This window comes from Dipodomys spectabilis, unplaced genomic scaffold (assembly GCF_019054845.1).
Source record: "Dipodomys spectabilis isolate Male_0828 unplaced genomic scaffold, ASM1905484v1 ptg000048l, whole genome shotgun sequence".
Taxonomy (NCBI): Eukaryota; Metazoa; Chordata; class Mammalia; order Rodentia; family Heteromyidae; genus Dipodomys; species Dipodomys spectabilis.
This window is the reverse complement of record NW_024870725.1, coordinates 3,180,034-3,194,690: the sequence shown is the minus strand read 5'-3', so window position 1 is coordinate 3,194,690 and position 14,657 is coordinate 3,180,034. Positions and strand designations below refer to the sequence as shown.

Genomic DNA, 14,657 nt, shown 5'->3' with positions numbered 1-14,657 from the left:
CCCTGAAATTAGCCTCATCACAGCAACTCCAAGCTAGAGGAAAGAGCCGCCTCTCTCTTTTATGATACTCAAAGCAGATATCCCGCCCCTCCCTCCCCTCCCCCCCCCCAACTAGCCTGGGAGGAAGATCACAAAGTCCAGGGTAAGCCAGAGCATTTTTCAGCCTGCTTAAACAAACTGACTTAAGAAACCAATCAAGCCACAGGAAAACTAAACACCACAAGCAGACCAGAGACTCCACCAAAAGACTGGATATGGACACAGGGGAGATATAAGGTCTCCCCCCACCAAAAATTCAAAGAACTCTCTTTTTTCTACCTATTTTGTTATTTTTTTAAAAAAAGAATTGTTTTCTATTATTTTTTTCTTTCATAAGTTTAATTTTAAGTGTGTATACGTGTGAGTGTGTGTGTGCTATTTAAAAATCTCTTTTGACCTTTTGGTCCTTTTTATTTCTTTTTTCTCTCTTTCGTTTTTGCGTGACTTAACTGCTGTTCTGCTCATCCCATCTTTGATTATTAGACCTTATCCCTCCTTGTCTACATACCTAATCCAGAAATTTATTACTCAATTCACAACCTATTATGCTTAGCTTCTTTAAAAATAGTACTATTTCTTTATCCCTGTATAATGTCAAGTATTCCAGTTTTAAGATTTTTTATTTTTTATTTTTTCATTTTTCCTTTTTATCTCTCTCCTCCTTTATCCTCTCTTTTTCTTCTCTCAGTATCATTTCTCTATACTTACATAATTTTAAGTGTTTTATTCTTTAAATTTATTTTTTGTTTTTCCATTTGTTCTTGTTTTTTTTTTTAATCTCTCTCCTATCATTCTGTCCTACCCATTTCCCTCTCTGAGATTAGGACTTGGTTAAATTCACTCTTTTTACCTCTCCACATCCCTCTAATCCTATTTTCCCCACAATTCTCCCTAAACTTAATAATTTCTGGTTTGCCCAATGCTTCTTTGATGTTTTTAGCCCATTAATCCATATTTGTTTGATGTTGAATAGATTATACATGCTGAACTAGATTTTATCTGCAGCCATTTTGACTGTGCAACTACAAGATTCTGGTTGATGCTTGCCTTAAAATAGTGTTCTAGCACAAAATTGGTGTTACTTTCTTCCCAAATGTGCAGAACAATCTGGAGAAACACAAGAAAAATGGCAAGTCAGGATATTTCAACTCCTACTCATGATAATCAGGTGACAGAACAGTTAAGGAATAATCCATAGGAGAGTTCCCAAAAAGCTCTACAAACACAAATACTGGTGAACATGGTGAATGAAAAGCTTGAAAGCCTGCAAAGGACTCAGTGTGAGTGTGATAGACTAGGCAAACAAAAGATTTATGCAGGAACTTCATGAGCATGATGAGGCTAATGAAAATTTACTACAGGAATCTCTTGAGCGTGAGGAAGCTACTCAAAGATTAATGACGGAATTGCGTGAACAGGCTGAGAACATTCAAAGAGAAACACAGGAATTGTGTGAGCAAGCTGAGAACAGTCAGAGAAATACAGAAATTGCGTGAGCATGAGGAAGCTAATCAAAGAGTAATACAGTAATTGCGTGAGCTGGAGGAGAATAGACAAAGATCAAAAGAGGCATCAGAATACAATTTTTTCTCAGCAGCACATGGAAGATTTTCCAAAATAGACTACATTTTAGGTCACAAAGCAAACTTGTACAAATTCAGAAACATTGAAGTTATACTTTGCATTCTCTCAGACCACAAGGGAGTAAAATTAGAACTTACCATCAAAAGCCACCAAAGAAAGTCCTGTAACACCTGGAGGCTGAACAACACACTGTTGACTCACCAGTGGGTCATGGAAGAGATTAGAAAGGAAATTCAAATGTTCATGATATTCAACAAAAATGAACTGTAAGATCATTTCTTGATTTTTAATTCTATTCCATTTGTCCTCAGGTCTGTTCTTGTGCCAATACCAAGCTGTTTTGATTATTATGGCTTTGTAGTAGAGTTTGAAATTTGGTATTGATATTCCTCCAGCACTATCCTTTCTGTTAAGGATTGTGTTTGCTATTGTTTTTGCTATTTTTGTTTCATATGAATTTTTGGGTTGCTTCTATTTCCTTGAAGAATAAGGTTGCTATATTGATAGGTATCACATTGAACTTGTAGGTAGCTTTGGGAAGTACGGCCATTTTCACGATGCTGATCCTTCTGAACCAGGAGCATGGGGGGGGGGGGCGGTGATTTCCACTTGCTAAGTTCTGCTTTGATTTCCTTTTTCAGGTTTTTAACTTTTTCATTGTGGATGTCCTTCTTAAGTTAAGGTAATTCCTAGGCATTTCATATGTATTTTTTGTGAGACTGTTACAAATTGAGTTGCTTTCCTGATTTCAGCTGCGCTGTTCTCAATGTTGGCATACAGAAAAGCCATTTATTTTTGAGGATTAATTTTATGTCCCACTTTGCCAAAGTTTTGAATCAGCTCTAGTAACTTGGGAGTGGAGTCCAGGACATTCTTTCAATACAAGGTCATATCATCTGCAAAAAGGGAGAGTTTTACTTCATCTTTTCCTATTTGGATTCCCTTTATATCTTATTGCTCTTGCTAGGTATTTTAATACTAAATTGAAGAAAAGTGGAGAGAGTGGACATTCTATCCTTGTGTAGTTCCTGAGTTTAGAGAAAATGGCTTTAGCTTTTTACCATTAAGTATAATGCTGGCTGTAGGTTTGTCATACATAACCTTTATTATTTTGAGGAATGTTCCATGAATTCCTAGTTTTTTCAGAGCTTTCACCATAAAGGGCTATTGGATCTTGTCAAATGCTTTTTCTGGGTCTGTTGAGATGATCATGTGGTTCTTATCCTTGCTCTTATTGATGTGATGAGTTATATTAATTGATTTGTATATTTTGAAACAGTTTTGCATTCCTCAATTGAATCATGTTTGATCATGGTGTATGATATTTTGATGAGTTGTTGAAGTCTATTGGCCAGAATTTTGTGGAGAAATTTTGCATTGATGTTGATCAAATAAATGGGTGTATAGTTCTCTTTCTTTGATGGGTCCCTCCCAGGTTTTAGGATGAGGGTTTTGATAGTTTCATAGAAAGATTTTCATAGTGAGCTTTCACTTTCAATTCACTGAGGAGTTGGAGGAGTATTGGGGTGAATTCTGCTTTGAAGGCCAAGTTGAATTTAGCCATGAATCCATCAGGACCTGAACTTTTCTTGGCTGGGAGGTATCTTATTGCTGTTTCTATTTCGATGTTTGATATTGGACTATTACATTGGTTTAAATCATCTTGGTTTAGCTTGGTCATGTCAATATTTGCTAGAATTTCATCCATTTCTTCCAGATTCTCAAGTTCATTATCCTAAAGTTTTGAGAAGTATTCCCTTATCCCTGTTCTTAATCTTGGTTATTTCTGTGGTGATATTACTATTCTCATCTCTGAGTTTATTTATTTGGGTTTGTTCTTTTCTTTTTCTGATAAGATTTTCTAAGGGTCTTTCAAATTTGTTAATTTTTTCAAAGAACCAACCTTTTCTATATTTTTTGGACTCATTCATTAAATCTGATTTAATAGTTAATTATTTCTTTCCAACTACTGTATTGGGGTTTAATTTTCTGCTGTTTTTAAAGGGGCTTCAGGTGCCTCATTAAATTATTGTTTTCAGATCTCTGCAATTTGTTGATGTAGGAACTCAGAGGTATAAACTTACTGCTGAGTACTGCCTTTGCTGTGACCCAGAGGAGCTGGTGATTTGTGTGTTCATTTTTGTTGAACATCATGTGCATTTGAATTTCCTTTCTAATTGCTTTTATAACCCACTGGCTGTTCAAAAGTGTGTTGTTCAGCCTCCATGTTTTCTTTGGATTTCTATGCATAAGATATCTTTAACTATCTTTTGTAGGGATGGTTTGGTGGAGATATAGTGTTTCAATTTTACTTTGTTATGGAAGGTTTTAATTTGACCTACCATTATGAAGGAGAGTTTTGTGGGGTAGAGTACTCTTGATTGATAGTTATTTGTCTTTATGGTGTGGCATACATCATTCTTGGCTCTTCTTGCTTTCATTGTTTCTGCTGAGAAATCTGAAGTTTTGCTCATTGGTTTCCATTTAGATGTGATGGATCTTTTCTCCATGACAGCTTTAGAGATCCTTTCCTACGTCTGAATTGATCCTGTGTGGATTACAATATGACATTGGAATGGCCTGTTCTGGTCTGCCTTATTTGGGGTTCTAAAGGATTCTTGAATTTGAATGAGCCTCTCTTTTTGCATGTTTGGGAAGTTCTCTGCTAGGATCCTGTTAAATAATTTTCCTAGACCATTATCTTCTGTCACTAGGTGCTCATCTACATCTATTATCCTGAGATTAGGCCTTCTGATGGTGTCTTCTAAATATTGAATAGATCTATCATACTTCTCATATTTATCTTGGATCGTTGTCTGATCTTTCTTTATAATATCCAGGTTGTCTTCAATCCTAGAGATTCGATCTTCTGCATGGTCTAACCTACTATCTAGACTTCCTACTTTGTTTTTTTTTATTTATTTTCCTTCTAATTGGTCAGCTTTGATAGCTTCAAATTCTTTTTTTGGAGCTTTGTTTTAGATATTGTATGAACTTGTTTACTTCCTTAATTTGTTCAATGTTTATTCTCAAATCATTTAGTTGATTGGTTATGGTTTCATTAGAGTCCCTTTCCTTCTTTTGGGATTCATTCAGCACTGCTTCTGTGGCCTCCTTGTAGTTTCCCAGCTGTTTGTTTGTAGATTCCATGAATGCCTCCATTAATCTTTGTCTATTCTCATCCCACTCACAGAATTCCCCTAATAATTTTTGATTAGTCTCATCACCTTAGAGATATTACTATATTAATCTTCGGTTATCCCCATCATGCTCATGCATTTTCCTATCCTCCTCATGTATTTTCCAATCACGCACCCACTGAGATATTTGCAGGATTTCATTCTTTTCATTCAGCATGTTTACCAGTAGTGTTTGTAGAGTATTTTGGGAACTCTTTTCTGGCTTACTAATTGATCTGTTGCCTCATTGTCATAAGAGGGAGTTGAAAACCTTGAATTGCCATTGTTTTTGTGTTTCTGCTTGTTCTACTCATTTGGGTAAGATAGCCAAAAGAATCCTGAGCTGGAACACTATTTTAAGGCAAGCACCAATCAGAGCCCTGTAGTTGCACAGATTGTTTGACACAGTCAAAATGAGTAAAGTTGCAATCTAATTCAATGGATACAATCTAGTTCATCAAGAAACAATTAAGGATTAATGGGCTATGAAAAAGCAAAGATGGAGTCAGCAGACCAGAAATTAATAGGTTTCTGGAGAATTGTTAGAATAAAATAAGATTGAGGAATGTAGGGAAGGAAAAAGACAGCAACGCAGAGAGGGGGAAGGGATAGAATGAAAGAAGAGAGAAAAAGAAAAAGGAAAAAGGAAAAATAAAATAAATTAAGGCAAGAAACTCTGTGAGACACTTATCTCCAATAAATCCATAGAAAACTGGAAGTGGAGCTGTGGCTCAAGTGGTAGAATGCTCTCCTTGAGCTGAAGAGAGCAGGGACAGCCCCCAAGCCCAGAGTTCAAGCCCCACGACCTATTTAAAAAAAAGTAAAATTAAACACTTAAAAACTATATAAGTATAAAGTAATAATTCTACAGTTAATGGAATTAAGGCTGGGAGTTTGGGAATTGAGTAATCAATATCTGATTTAAGTATGCATACAATGAAGCATAAGGTCTAATCATTGAAGACAAGTATATATCTGGGAATAAACAGAATAGCAATTAAGTAAGACAAAAAAAAACAATAAGGATCAAAGTGGAATAGAGTATAAAGAGAATATAGAAAAAAGAAACAGCAGCAAAAAAAAAAAAACCCACCAAAGAACAAACTTAAATTAAAAATAAAAAAAAGTAGACAACAGTTTTAAAACTATGTAGAGAAAAGATTTCTTGGGCTGGGAAGGTGGCTCAGTGGTAGAGTGCTGGCCTTGCATGCCTGAGGCCCTGGGTTCGATTCCTCAGCACCACATAAGCAAAAAGAAAAAAAGCCGGAAGTGGGGCTGTGACTCAAGTGGTAGAGTGCTAGCTTAGAGGTGAAGAGCTGAGGGACAGCGCCCAGGCCCAGAGTTCAGGCCCCACAACCAGACCCCCCCCCAAAAAAACCAAAAGATTTCTTCATTTTTTTTTTTCTGGTGGGGTGGGTGGATCCTGTGTTTCCCATGTGTCTGTAACCAGTCTCTTGGTGGAGTCTGGCTTGCTTGTGGTGTTTGGTTTTCCTGTGGCTTTTGTGGTTTCTTCAATCAGATTGAGCAGGCTGAAGGAATCTCTGCCTTACCTGTGACTTTATGTCCTTCATCCCAGGGTAGTTCAGTGGGAGGGTGATTTACTTTGAGTATCACAAAAGATGGAGGTTGCTATTTCCTCTAGCTTGGAGTTGTTGTGAGGGAGCTAGGTTGTAGGTAGGTCTGTGGTCTGTTAGCAATCTGTATCTGTACTCTGGTGGGCTTCTTCCTGGGAGACTCAATCAGCCCATCATGGAGCCAATCTCAGGATTTATGTGTAACAAGTTTCCAATTGCTCTAGGGCTGGAGTTGCTGCCTGTGCTGCAGCTGGGTAAGGTAGCCTCTGGCTCTGTTTACCCAATAAGGGGGGTTTACCCGGCCCACAGGAAGCTGCCTCTGCTTGGGAGAAGCAACTTTCCCCAGGGGTGGACCTGAGTCTTGCTTCATGTGTTGAATGGCTACTATTGTCTTATTCCAAGGACCGAGTTATGTCTTAGCTGCTCTGGCCCCATCTGTGTCAGTATCAAAGATGGAGTTCTCCGGTGTTTGGGAGTGGACCTAACTTCCCACTGCTGCTCTGTGAGAAGGAGTGAGGATGTCTTGGGCATATTCACACCTTTTCTTTGGTTTCTGGGACATCCATGTCCACAGTCTGCTACTGTCTGTGGTCGGCAGGATGAAGATTTCTGATCCTTGTCAGTTCTTGCTGGCGATGAGTAGAATATGCTAGCACACCTCCTCTGGTGCCTTTGTCCTGGGCTCACTCTGTTGATATGGTGGCCAGTGGCAGCAGCCACAGAGTTGGACACTGCTGCAAACAAGGATTGCTGAAATCTGTATCTTTAACTAAGCTGCCTGAGTTTTTCCTCTCTGGCCAAACTCTCTGTATTATGATGACACACTTGGTGTGACTCTAGCCTTTCATTTTCCACTGGAACACAAATACTGGTTTCTTCGTTAGAGCTTATTTAGCCCCCAGCTTCTCCACCATCTTCCTTCTTCTCTTGTGTACCATTCTTTAGTGCACATAACCCAAGACTTTGTTAATAGATTCATCCAATGATGGATACTTAAAATTGATTTTTTTTATCCTGATCATTGAGAATAGTATTGCATTGTTCATGAGAATAAAGAGATCAGAATAGTAGTGACAAAACTACCAGAATATTTAGGAAAATATTTCTTTATGTTTTTGAAAATATATTTTGTATGATCACAAAATCATAAGCAAAAATAAAAACCAAATTCTATTGCACAATCTAAAAATGTTTTCTGCAAAACAAACAAACGAGAAAACAAACAGAATGAAGATATAACTTATGCAGTGCAAATGAATCTGTAGATTTGGTAAGGAACTACTATATAAAAATATATGTAAAGGAGGGGCTAGGAAGATGGCTCAGTGATAGAGTGCTTGCCTTGCATGCATGAGGCCCTGGGTTCGATTCCTCAGCACCATAAGCAGAAAAAGTCAGAAGTGGCACTATGGCTCAAGTGGTAGAGTGCTATCCGTAAGCTGAAGGGCTGAGGGACAGCTCCCATGTCCAGATTTCGGGCCCTACAACCAGCAAAAAGAAATATTTAAAGGAAAATGTTTATAAAAAATAAGCTAATTCTAAATATTAGAAGGTGGGATGTAGATGAGGTATGGTGACATGATCTTGAAGAATGTATTTTATCTCTTAAAAGACATTTAAAATATGAGTAAATGTCCTGAATAAACATTATTCAACAGAAGAAAATTTCCAGTTAGTGTATTTCAAAAACACTAATAGAAACCAGTAATCATCCAGGAGCTGATAGCTCTCTCCTGACACTGGAGGCTGAGATCTGAGGATCGGGATTCTAAGCCAGCTCCAGCAGGAAAGTCCATGTGACTCTTAACTCCAATTAATCATCAAAAAAGCTAGAAGTGGATCGCTAGTTCAGGGGTACATCACTAGCCCTCAGAAGCCACATTCAGAATCTAAGTGAAAGCCCCAGTCTGCCACAAGAAAAATATGCTCACCTGGGAAATACAATTTAATACCTTAGTGGGATGTCACCTTCTACCTGTTCCAATGCCTACTTTAACAACACAAACTACTATAAGTGGAATTAAGTCTTGTTCTAAGGCTGTAATAAAATATCTGAGGAAGAATATTTATTACCAATTATTTAGAAAAATATGTTCTTTGTTCTGTTGAAGCTCCTTTTAGGTGTATAACATAATGGATGGCATCCTATGCACAATGAATATTATGTAGAGATATGTGATAAACAAGAAACCACAGAAATCGAGAAGGGCCTGGGAATGTGGCTTACTGGTAGAGTGGTTGCCTAGAATGCATGAAGCTTTAGGTTTGATTCCTAAGTACCACATAAGTAGAAAAAGCGGGAAGTGGTGCTGTGGCTTAGGTGGTAGAGTGCTAGCTTTGAGCAAAAGAAGCTCAGGGGCAGTGTCCAGGCCAGGAGTTCAAGCCCAAGGACTAGCAAAATAAAGGGAATCTGTAAAGGAGTCAGAATTACACCTTTCTAACAGCTTTATTAAAAAGGCAAGCTAAGGTTCCATAACCTGTACCTTAACCCCTGTTTAAAAACAAGACCTTAAAGATCTAACAAAGTTCGTACCTCTTATAGTGACAGACTAAGCATCTGGTACTTGAGAGCATAAATTGTACCGCAATTTTTCATAAAGATGTAGACAATAATCAAACTATGTTTACTGCTAATATGGATATAAATAAATGAAAACATTATGAAAAATAGTCAAAATTATAAAAACAGATCTACCATATTACTCAAAAAACTCACTCCTGGGTATATATCTGTAGGAGTTTCCATATTTCAAAAACATACTTGTATAACAATGTACATTGTAATAGTAGTCACAATGACTAAAATATTGAAAATAATAAATGGATAAAGAAAATATACACACAAACGTATGCAATGAATTAGTATTGAGCTTAAAAAGAGGTAGGTCTGTCATTTGCATTTACATTGATATTTGTGACTCTGAAGGTGTTAATGATAAGTAAAATATGTCATGTTTGAAAATATCAAATTTATCACTTCTATACAGAAATTAAAATAATTGAACTCAAATAATGAAAAAAAAAAAGATAATCTCCAGAGGTTAGCAGTGGTGATAAGCAGGAAAGCGATACAAATCAAATAATGCAAATTCTTAGTTAGATGGGAGGAGCAATTCTAAGACTACTCTACATATAAGGTCTATCCTCCAATAACAAATCTTCAAAGAAACAACTGCCCAATAAATAAGTGGGCTAAAGACTTAAAAAGAAACTTCTCAAAAGAGGAAAGAAGGATGGCCAATAGACACATGTAGAAATGCTCAACCTGCCTAGCCATAAAAGAAATGCAAATCAAAACAACATTGAGATACCACCTCATCCCAGTTAGAATGACTATAATCAAGAACTCTAATAACAACAGATGCTAGAGGGGATGTGGACAGAAGGGAACCTTACTGCATTGTTGGTGGGAGAGTAAACTTGTTCAACCACTTTGGAAAGCAGTATGGATGTTCCTCAAAAGACTCCACATAGAACTCCCCTATGACCCAGCAATCCCACTTTTGGGCATTTACCCAAATGATCACAAACAAGACCATACTAAAGGTACCAGCACAACTGTCTTTGTTGCAGCATTATTTACCATAGCCAAGATATGGAACCAACCCAGATGTCCCTCAGTAGATGAATGGATCAAGAAAATGTGGTATATGTACACAAATGGAATTCTATGCCTTCATCAGGAAGAATGGCATTGCCCCATTTGTTAGGAAATGGAAAGAGTTGGAAAAAAAATATATTAAGTGAATTAAGCCAGGCCCAAAGAAACATAGGTCCCATGGTTTCCCTTATTTGCAATAACTAGTATATGTCTGAGACAAACAGAAACTGTCAGACAAGTTGATGTTAGGCGAAATGAACCCCAAGATAAGGATTCAAATTTTTTTCATTCTTGTGATCATTTGCAGCATATTTATAAGATGATTTCTTTGTTGCTTTGTATGTACCTCCCCCAGGGTATAAGCCTTGCTTTTACTGTATTTGATGCTGACATAATTTGTGGAGGGGAAGGGAAAAAACAAACTGTTTAAATAGGGTTACTGGTAGACCCATTACAACAATGATATGTACAAGACATTATGTCGAAAAACGAACTTTACAATTTGGTGGGGTGGGGAATGGGAGGGTAGAGGTGGTGGTAGTGGTGGTGGTAGGGGGGTGTGGGGGTGTTGGGATGGAGAGGGGTATGGATGGTATGAGGAAACAAAGGAGGAGGCAACAATGCATGATAAGAAAATTACTCACTATCTTGCCCATGTAATTGTTTTTTTTAATACAATAATTTTTATTCATTGTACGTCTAGACATTTCTTCTTTACATGTCATTTACTAAAAAAGCAATGCCAGACACAGAAAGTCAACTAGTCCTCAGATTCTGAGCCATCCTCATCTTGGCTAATCTGGAAGTAGCGAAGTTCGTAAGTCTCCTTGTCAGATGCAACCACTGGAAGCCAATCACAAAGATTATTCTTCTTCAGGTACTTCTTAGTAAGGTACTTCAAATACCTTTTGGAGAACTGTTTCTCAGAAACAACAGTGATTTTGTTTTTGAAGCGTTCAATGTGAACAACATTCCTGAGATTTCCAGTTTTCCCATTGACTTTAACCTTCTCTAGAAGAAATTGTTCAAAATTTCCAGAGTCAAAAATTCCATCTTCTACTGGATGGGTAAGGTCCATATTAAACCTCCAGGTTGACCTCTTAGGCTTCTTGTCTTTCAGCGCCGTCTAATTGTAACCCCTCTGTATGGTATTTTCACAATAATAAAAATAATAATAATGTACATTTGAAAGCTCATAAAATATTTTATATATTCACAACCAACAATGATATTTAAGTGATATAATGAAGGTTAACTGGACATAATTTATTCAATCTCTAGTTTGTAAAAATCACAAAAATATTATATTCAATATCATGGTAGTAGAGTACTATGTAAGTGCATTTTTCTGTGTGTATTTGAGGAGAGAATTTGAACCAGAGGTAAAAGTTATGAATACAGTATTGATCATGAAACATAGTGTATGTGCTAGAAAATATCAAGCTTTCCCATTATTCTTAGTAGAAGTGAAGAGAAGTGGTAGATGATAGGGTAAAAATTAGTCTGATGTTCAGTTTGGGGGAACTTAGAATATGGATTTGAATTGTTAGAAACTCTGAGTGGATAAAAAACATTTAAGGTTCTATGAGGAATATTTAAGGCAATCATCACAATCTGTACAATAATTTCTTAGGCATTTAGGCCTATAGGATTCTAGAAATCTAAATTATTTCCTAGTATTTCCAAGTGTATTGGACTTTGTATATTAACACATATATTTGAATGTCCAGTAATAAATTTGCCATCTAGCACATTGTATATAGAGTCTACTATTGTAGCCTTCTCACTGCAATTTCAGGGCTGACCAAAAATACAAGTTCTCTATATTGTTTTTACAAAGATATTTTACTTTAAATTTTATTAATTGTCTTTGCCAATGAAATATTTCCCTTGAGTGACATTTTATACTAAAATTATATTGTATTTAATTTGAAAAACAACCTAATTAAAGCAGATATCCTGTGTGTACTTTTAAGTCTCACCTACCAATGGAATCATGAAACAGTAAAATAATGAATTGAATTTTATATAATCTTTATTGCTACTTAAAAAAAGAATAAAATATTCGGTTTGGGTTGAAATAATATATCCACAAGGAACAATTTGTTTCCACAAATTAGATTGGTTCCTCATATACACGATTATTAAGCATGAAAGAGGAAATTATTGGACATTGTATGTCCTATAAGAATAGAATTTTTCTTTTCAGAATTGAGCTCAAATCACTGATTTGAAAGCAAAGACAGTTTGTAATAACAAAAAGAACAATGCTGTCATTTTCCATAGTAACTTCTTACCCACTTTTACTTTTTGACTTGGTAGTAAGTTAGGTGAAAATAAAATCTTGATGATGTGTTATTTTCAAGGACATTTCAAATTGTTCAGGCTAATGCTACAGCTATGTGAACATCCACTCATTCTGCGCATCAGGTCTTAAGATCTTATCATATGTTTTTAATTGTGAAAATACAGTACAGAGGGGTTATAATACATAAGTATGGTAATGAGGAAATTTCTTACCTAGCATTATTATCTCCTCTGTTTTACCCCTGTCATCCCTTCCCTCCTCACCTCCACAAACAACTCCCCTCCCCTTTTTCCTTCCCCCCCCCTCCCACCTATGGAGGTTGTAAAGTTTGCATTCAACATAGTGTACTGCACATCTCATTGGTACAATTGGTCAACCTGTATCCTTATTTAAGCATTTTGATATTTTCCTTCCGCTCCCCAAACCAGAAAAATGTATATACAAGATGCAGGCCAAAAGACACATAAAGAAATACTGAACTTCTCTAGCCATAAAAGAAATGCAAGTCAAAACAACACTGAGATTCCACCTCACCCAAGTTAGAATGGCTAAAATCAAGAAATCTAACAACAGATGCTGGAAGGGATGTGGCCAAAAGGGAACCCTATCATATTGTTGGTGGGAATGTAAACTTGTTCAACCACTTTGGAAAGCAGTATGAAGGTTCCTCAAAAGCCTCCATAAAGAGCTCCCTTATGACCTAGCAATCCCCCTTTTGGGTACTTACCCAAATGATCACAAACAAGGCTATACTAAAGCTACCATCACAAATTTGATTATAGTAGCATTATTTACCATAGCTAAGATATGGAACCAGCCAGATGCCCCTCAGTAGATGAATGGGTCAAGAAAATGAGACCTTATCTTTAACTGAGGGATTTACTCTATTTTTGGCAGTATTGGAGTTTGAATTGAGGATTTTGTTCTTGCTAAACTGGTGCTCTATCACTTGAGCCATGCTTCCAGCTGGTTCTGCTGGTTATTTTAGGAAATATGCCTAAGCCATGATCTACCTTGCTTATGACTCATGTCATTATTGAGATCAAAAGAATGTGCCACCATTTGCAACTTCTCACAGTTAAGATGGTGTTTCAAGACTATTCTGCCCATCCTTGCATGGACCCATGATTCTCTCAACTTACCTTCCTCCACATCCCCTGTAGCTTGAAATAAAGTGGGTGTAATAATATTTCCAGCTGTGGTCTGAGGAGTGATGTCATTGCAGTTTTTGACTGGGCTAGTCTTGACCTACATTCCTCCGTTTCTTAGCCTCTCAAGTAGCTAACATTATAGACCCAAGCCACTGGCACTTGACTAAATTGGCTACCAACACATTATACTCTGTTTTTAATGAATTCTCCTTTTGTAGAACTCACAAATAAATAATTTCATGCATTACTTCTCCTGTGTCTGGAACATTGAATTGAGCATAATAGTTTTCAGATTTATGCCTATTGTTACAGATGGCAATGTTTTGTTTTTACATAACTAATATCCCACTGTCTATGTCATATTTTTAGGCATTCATTTGTACATGAACATAAATATTGATGATATTTATGGCTGTTGTGAATAATTATTCAATGCGTGTGGAGATACAGATAGCACTTATGGCTCACGCCTGCAAATCATAGCTACTCAGAAGGCTGAGATATGAAGATCTGAAAGGCAGGGAAGTCTGAGCGAGTCATTTCCAATTAATTGCCAGAAAACTGGAAGTGAATCTATGTCTCAGAGAGATAGAGTACTATACCTGAGCAAAAATATCTCAGGAACAGTGCCCAGGCCCTGAGTTCAAGCCCCACAATTGACAAAAAAATAAATAAAACAAACAGGTAGCTCTTTAATATACTGATTTTATTTTCTTTTAAAAATATACCTAAAACAAGGAAATTTCATTGTTTGCATTTTCCTAAATTTTTATATTTTTATATCAAATGTTATGTTCTTTATATATTCAAGTCTCTGGGACAACAGTAATTTATGCATATTTTGGTAACAACTCTCAAGTTGATTACACAAATCATTATATATTTATAAACATACCATTCTCACTCATTGTGTGTATGTGTGTGTGTGTGTATGTGAACAATGCTTAACTATTCAGTGAACTGTTTTGAATCATGTTCTTATCTCTAAAAATAACTCACGACTTAAAATACATGTTGGTAATAACTGACATTACTCTCAATAAACTTATGCCTAATTCACATAATCAATCCAAGAATTTATGGTGGAACTACTTTCCTCCAAAGGTCATTTTCCAAGTACAAGTTTATCAGACTGATGAGAGATAATCACAATAGCTCTATCTCCTAGCCTTATTCTCTTCTAAATGTTTCAAGATATACTTTCTGTTTTATCATTTTGAT

General features: G+C 36.5%; 1 protein-coding gene across 1 annotated transcript; it reads right to left on the bottom strand.

The window, feature by feature from the left end:
- Window positions 1-10,655: 10,655 nt before the first annotated feature.
- LOC122107197 (60S ribosomal protein L22-like 1) lies at window positions 10,656-13,439 on the bottom strand. Its single transcript, XM_042678786.1, has 2 exons — window positions 13,428-13,439; window positions 10,656-11,103 (listed from the first exon to the last, which is right to left on the bottom strand). The coding sequence occupies exons 1-2, from the start codon at window positions 13,437-13,439 to the stop codon at window positions 10,738-10,740; spliced, it is 378 nt and encodes a 125-aa protein (XP_042534720.1). The 3' UTR covers window positions 10,656-10,737.
- Window positions 13,440-14,657: the final 1,218 nt, after the last annotated feature.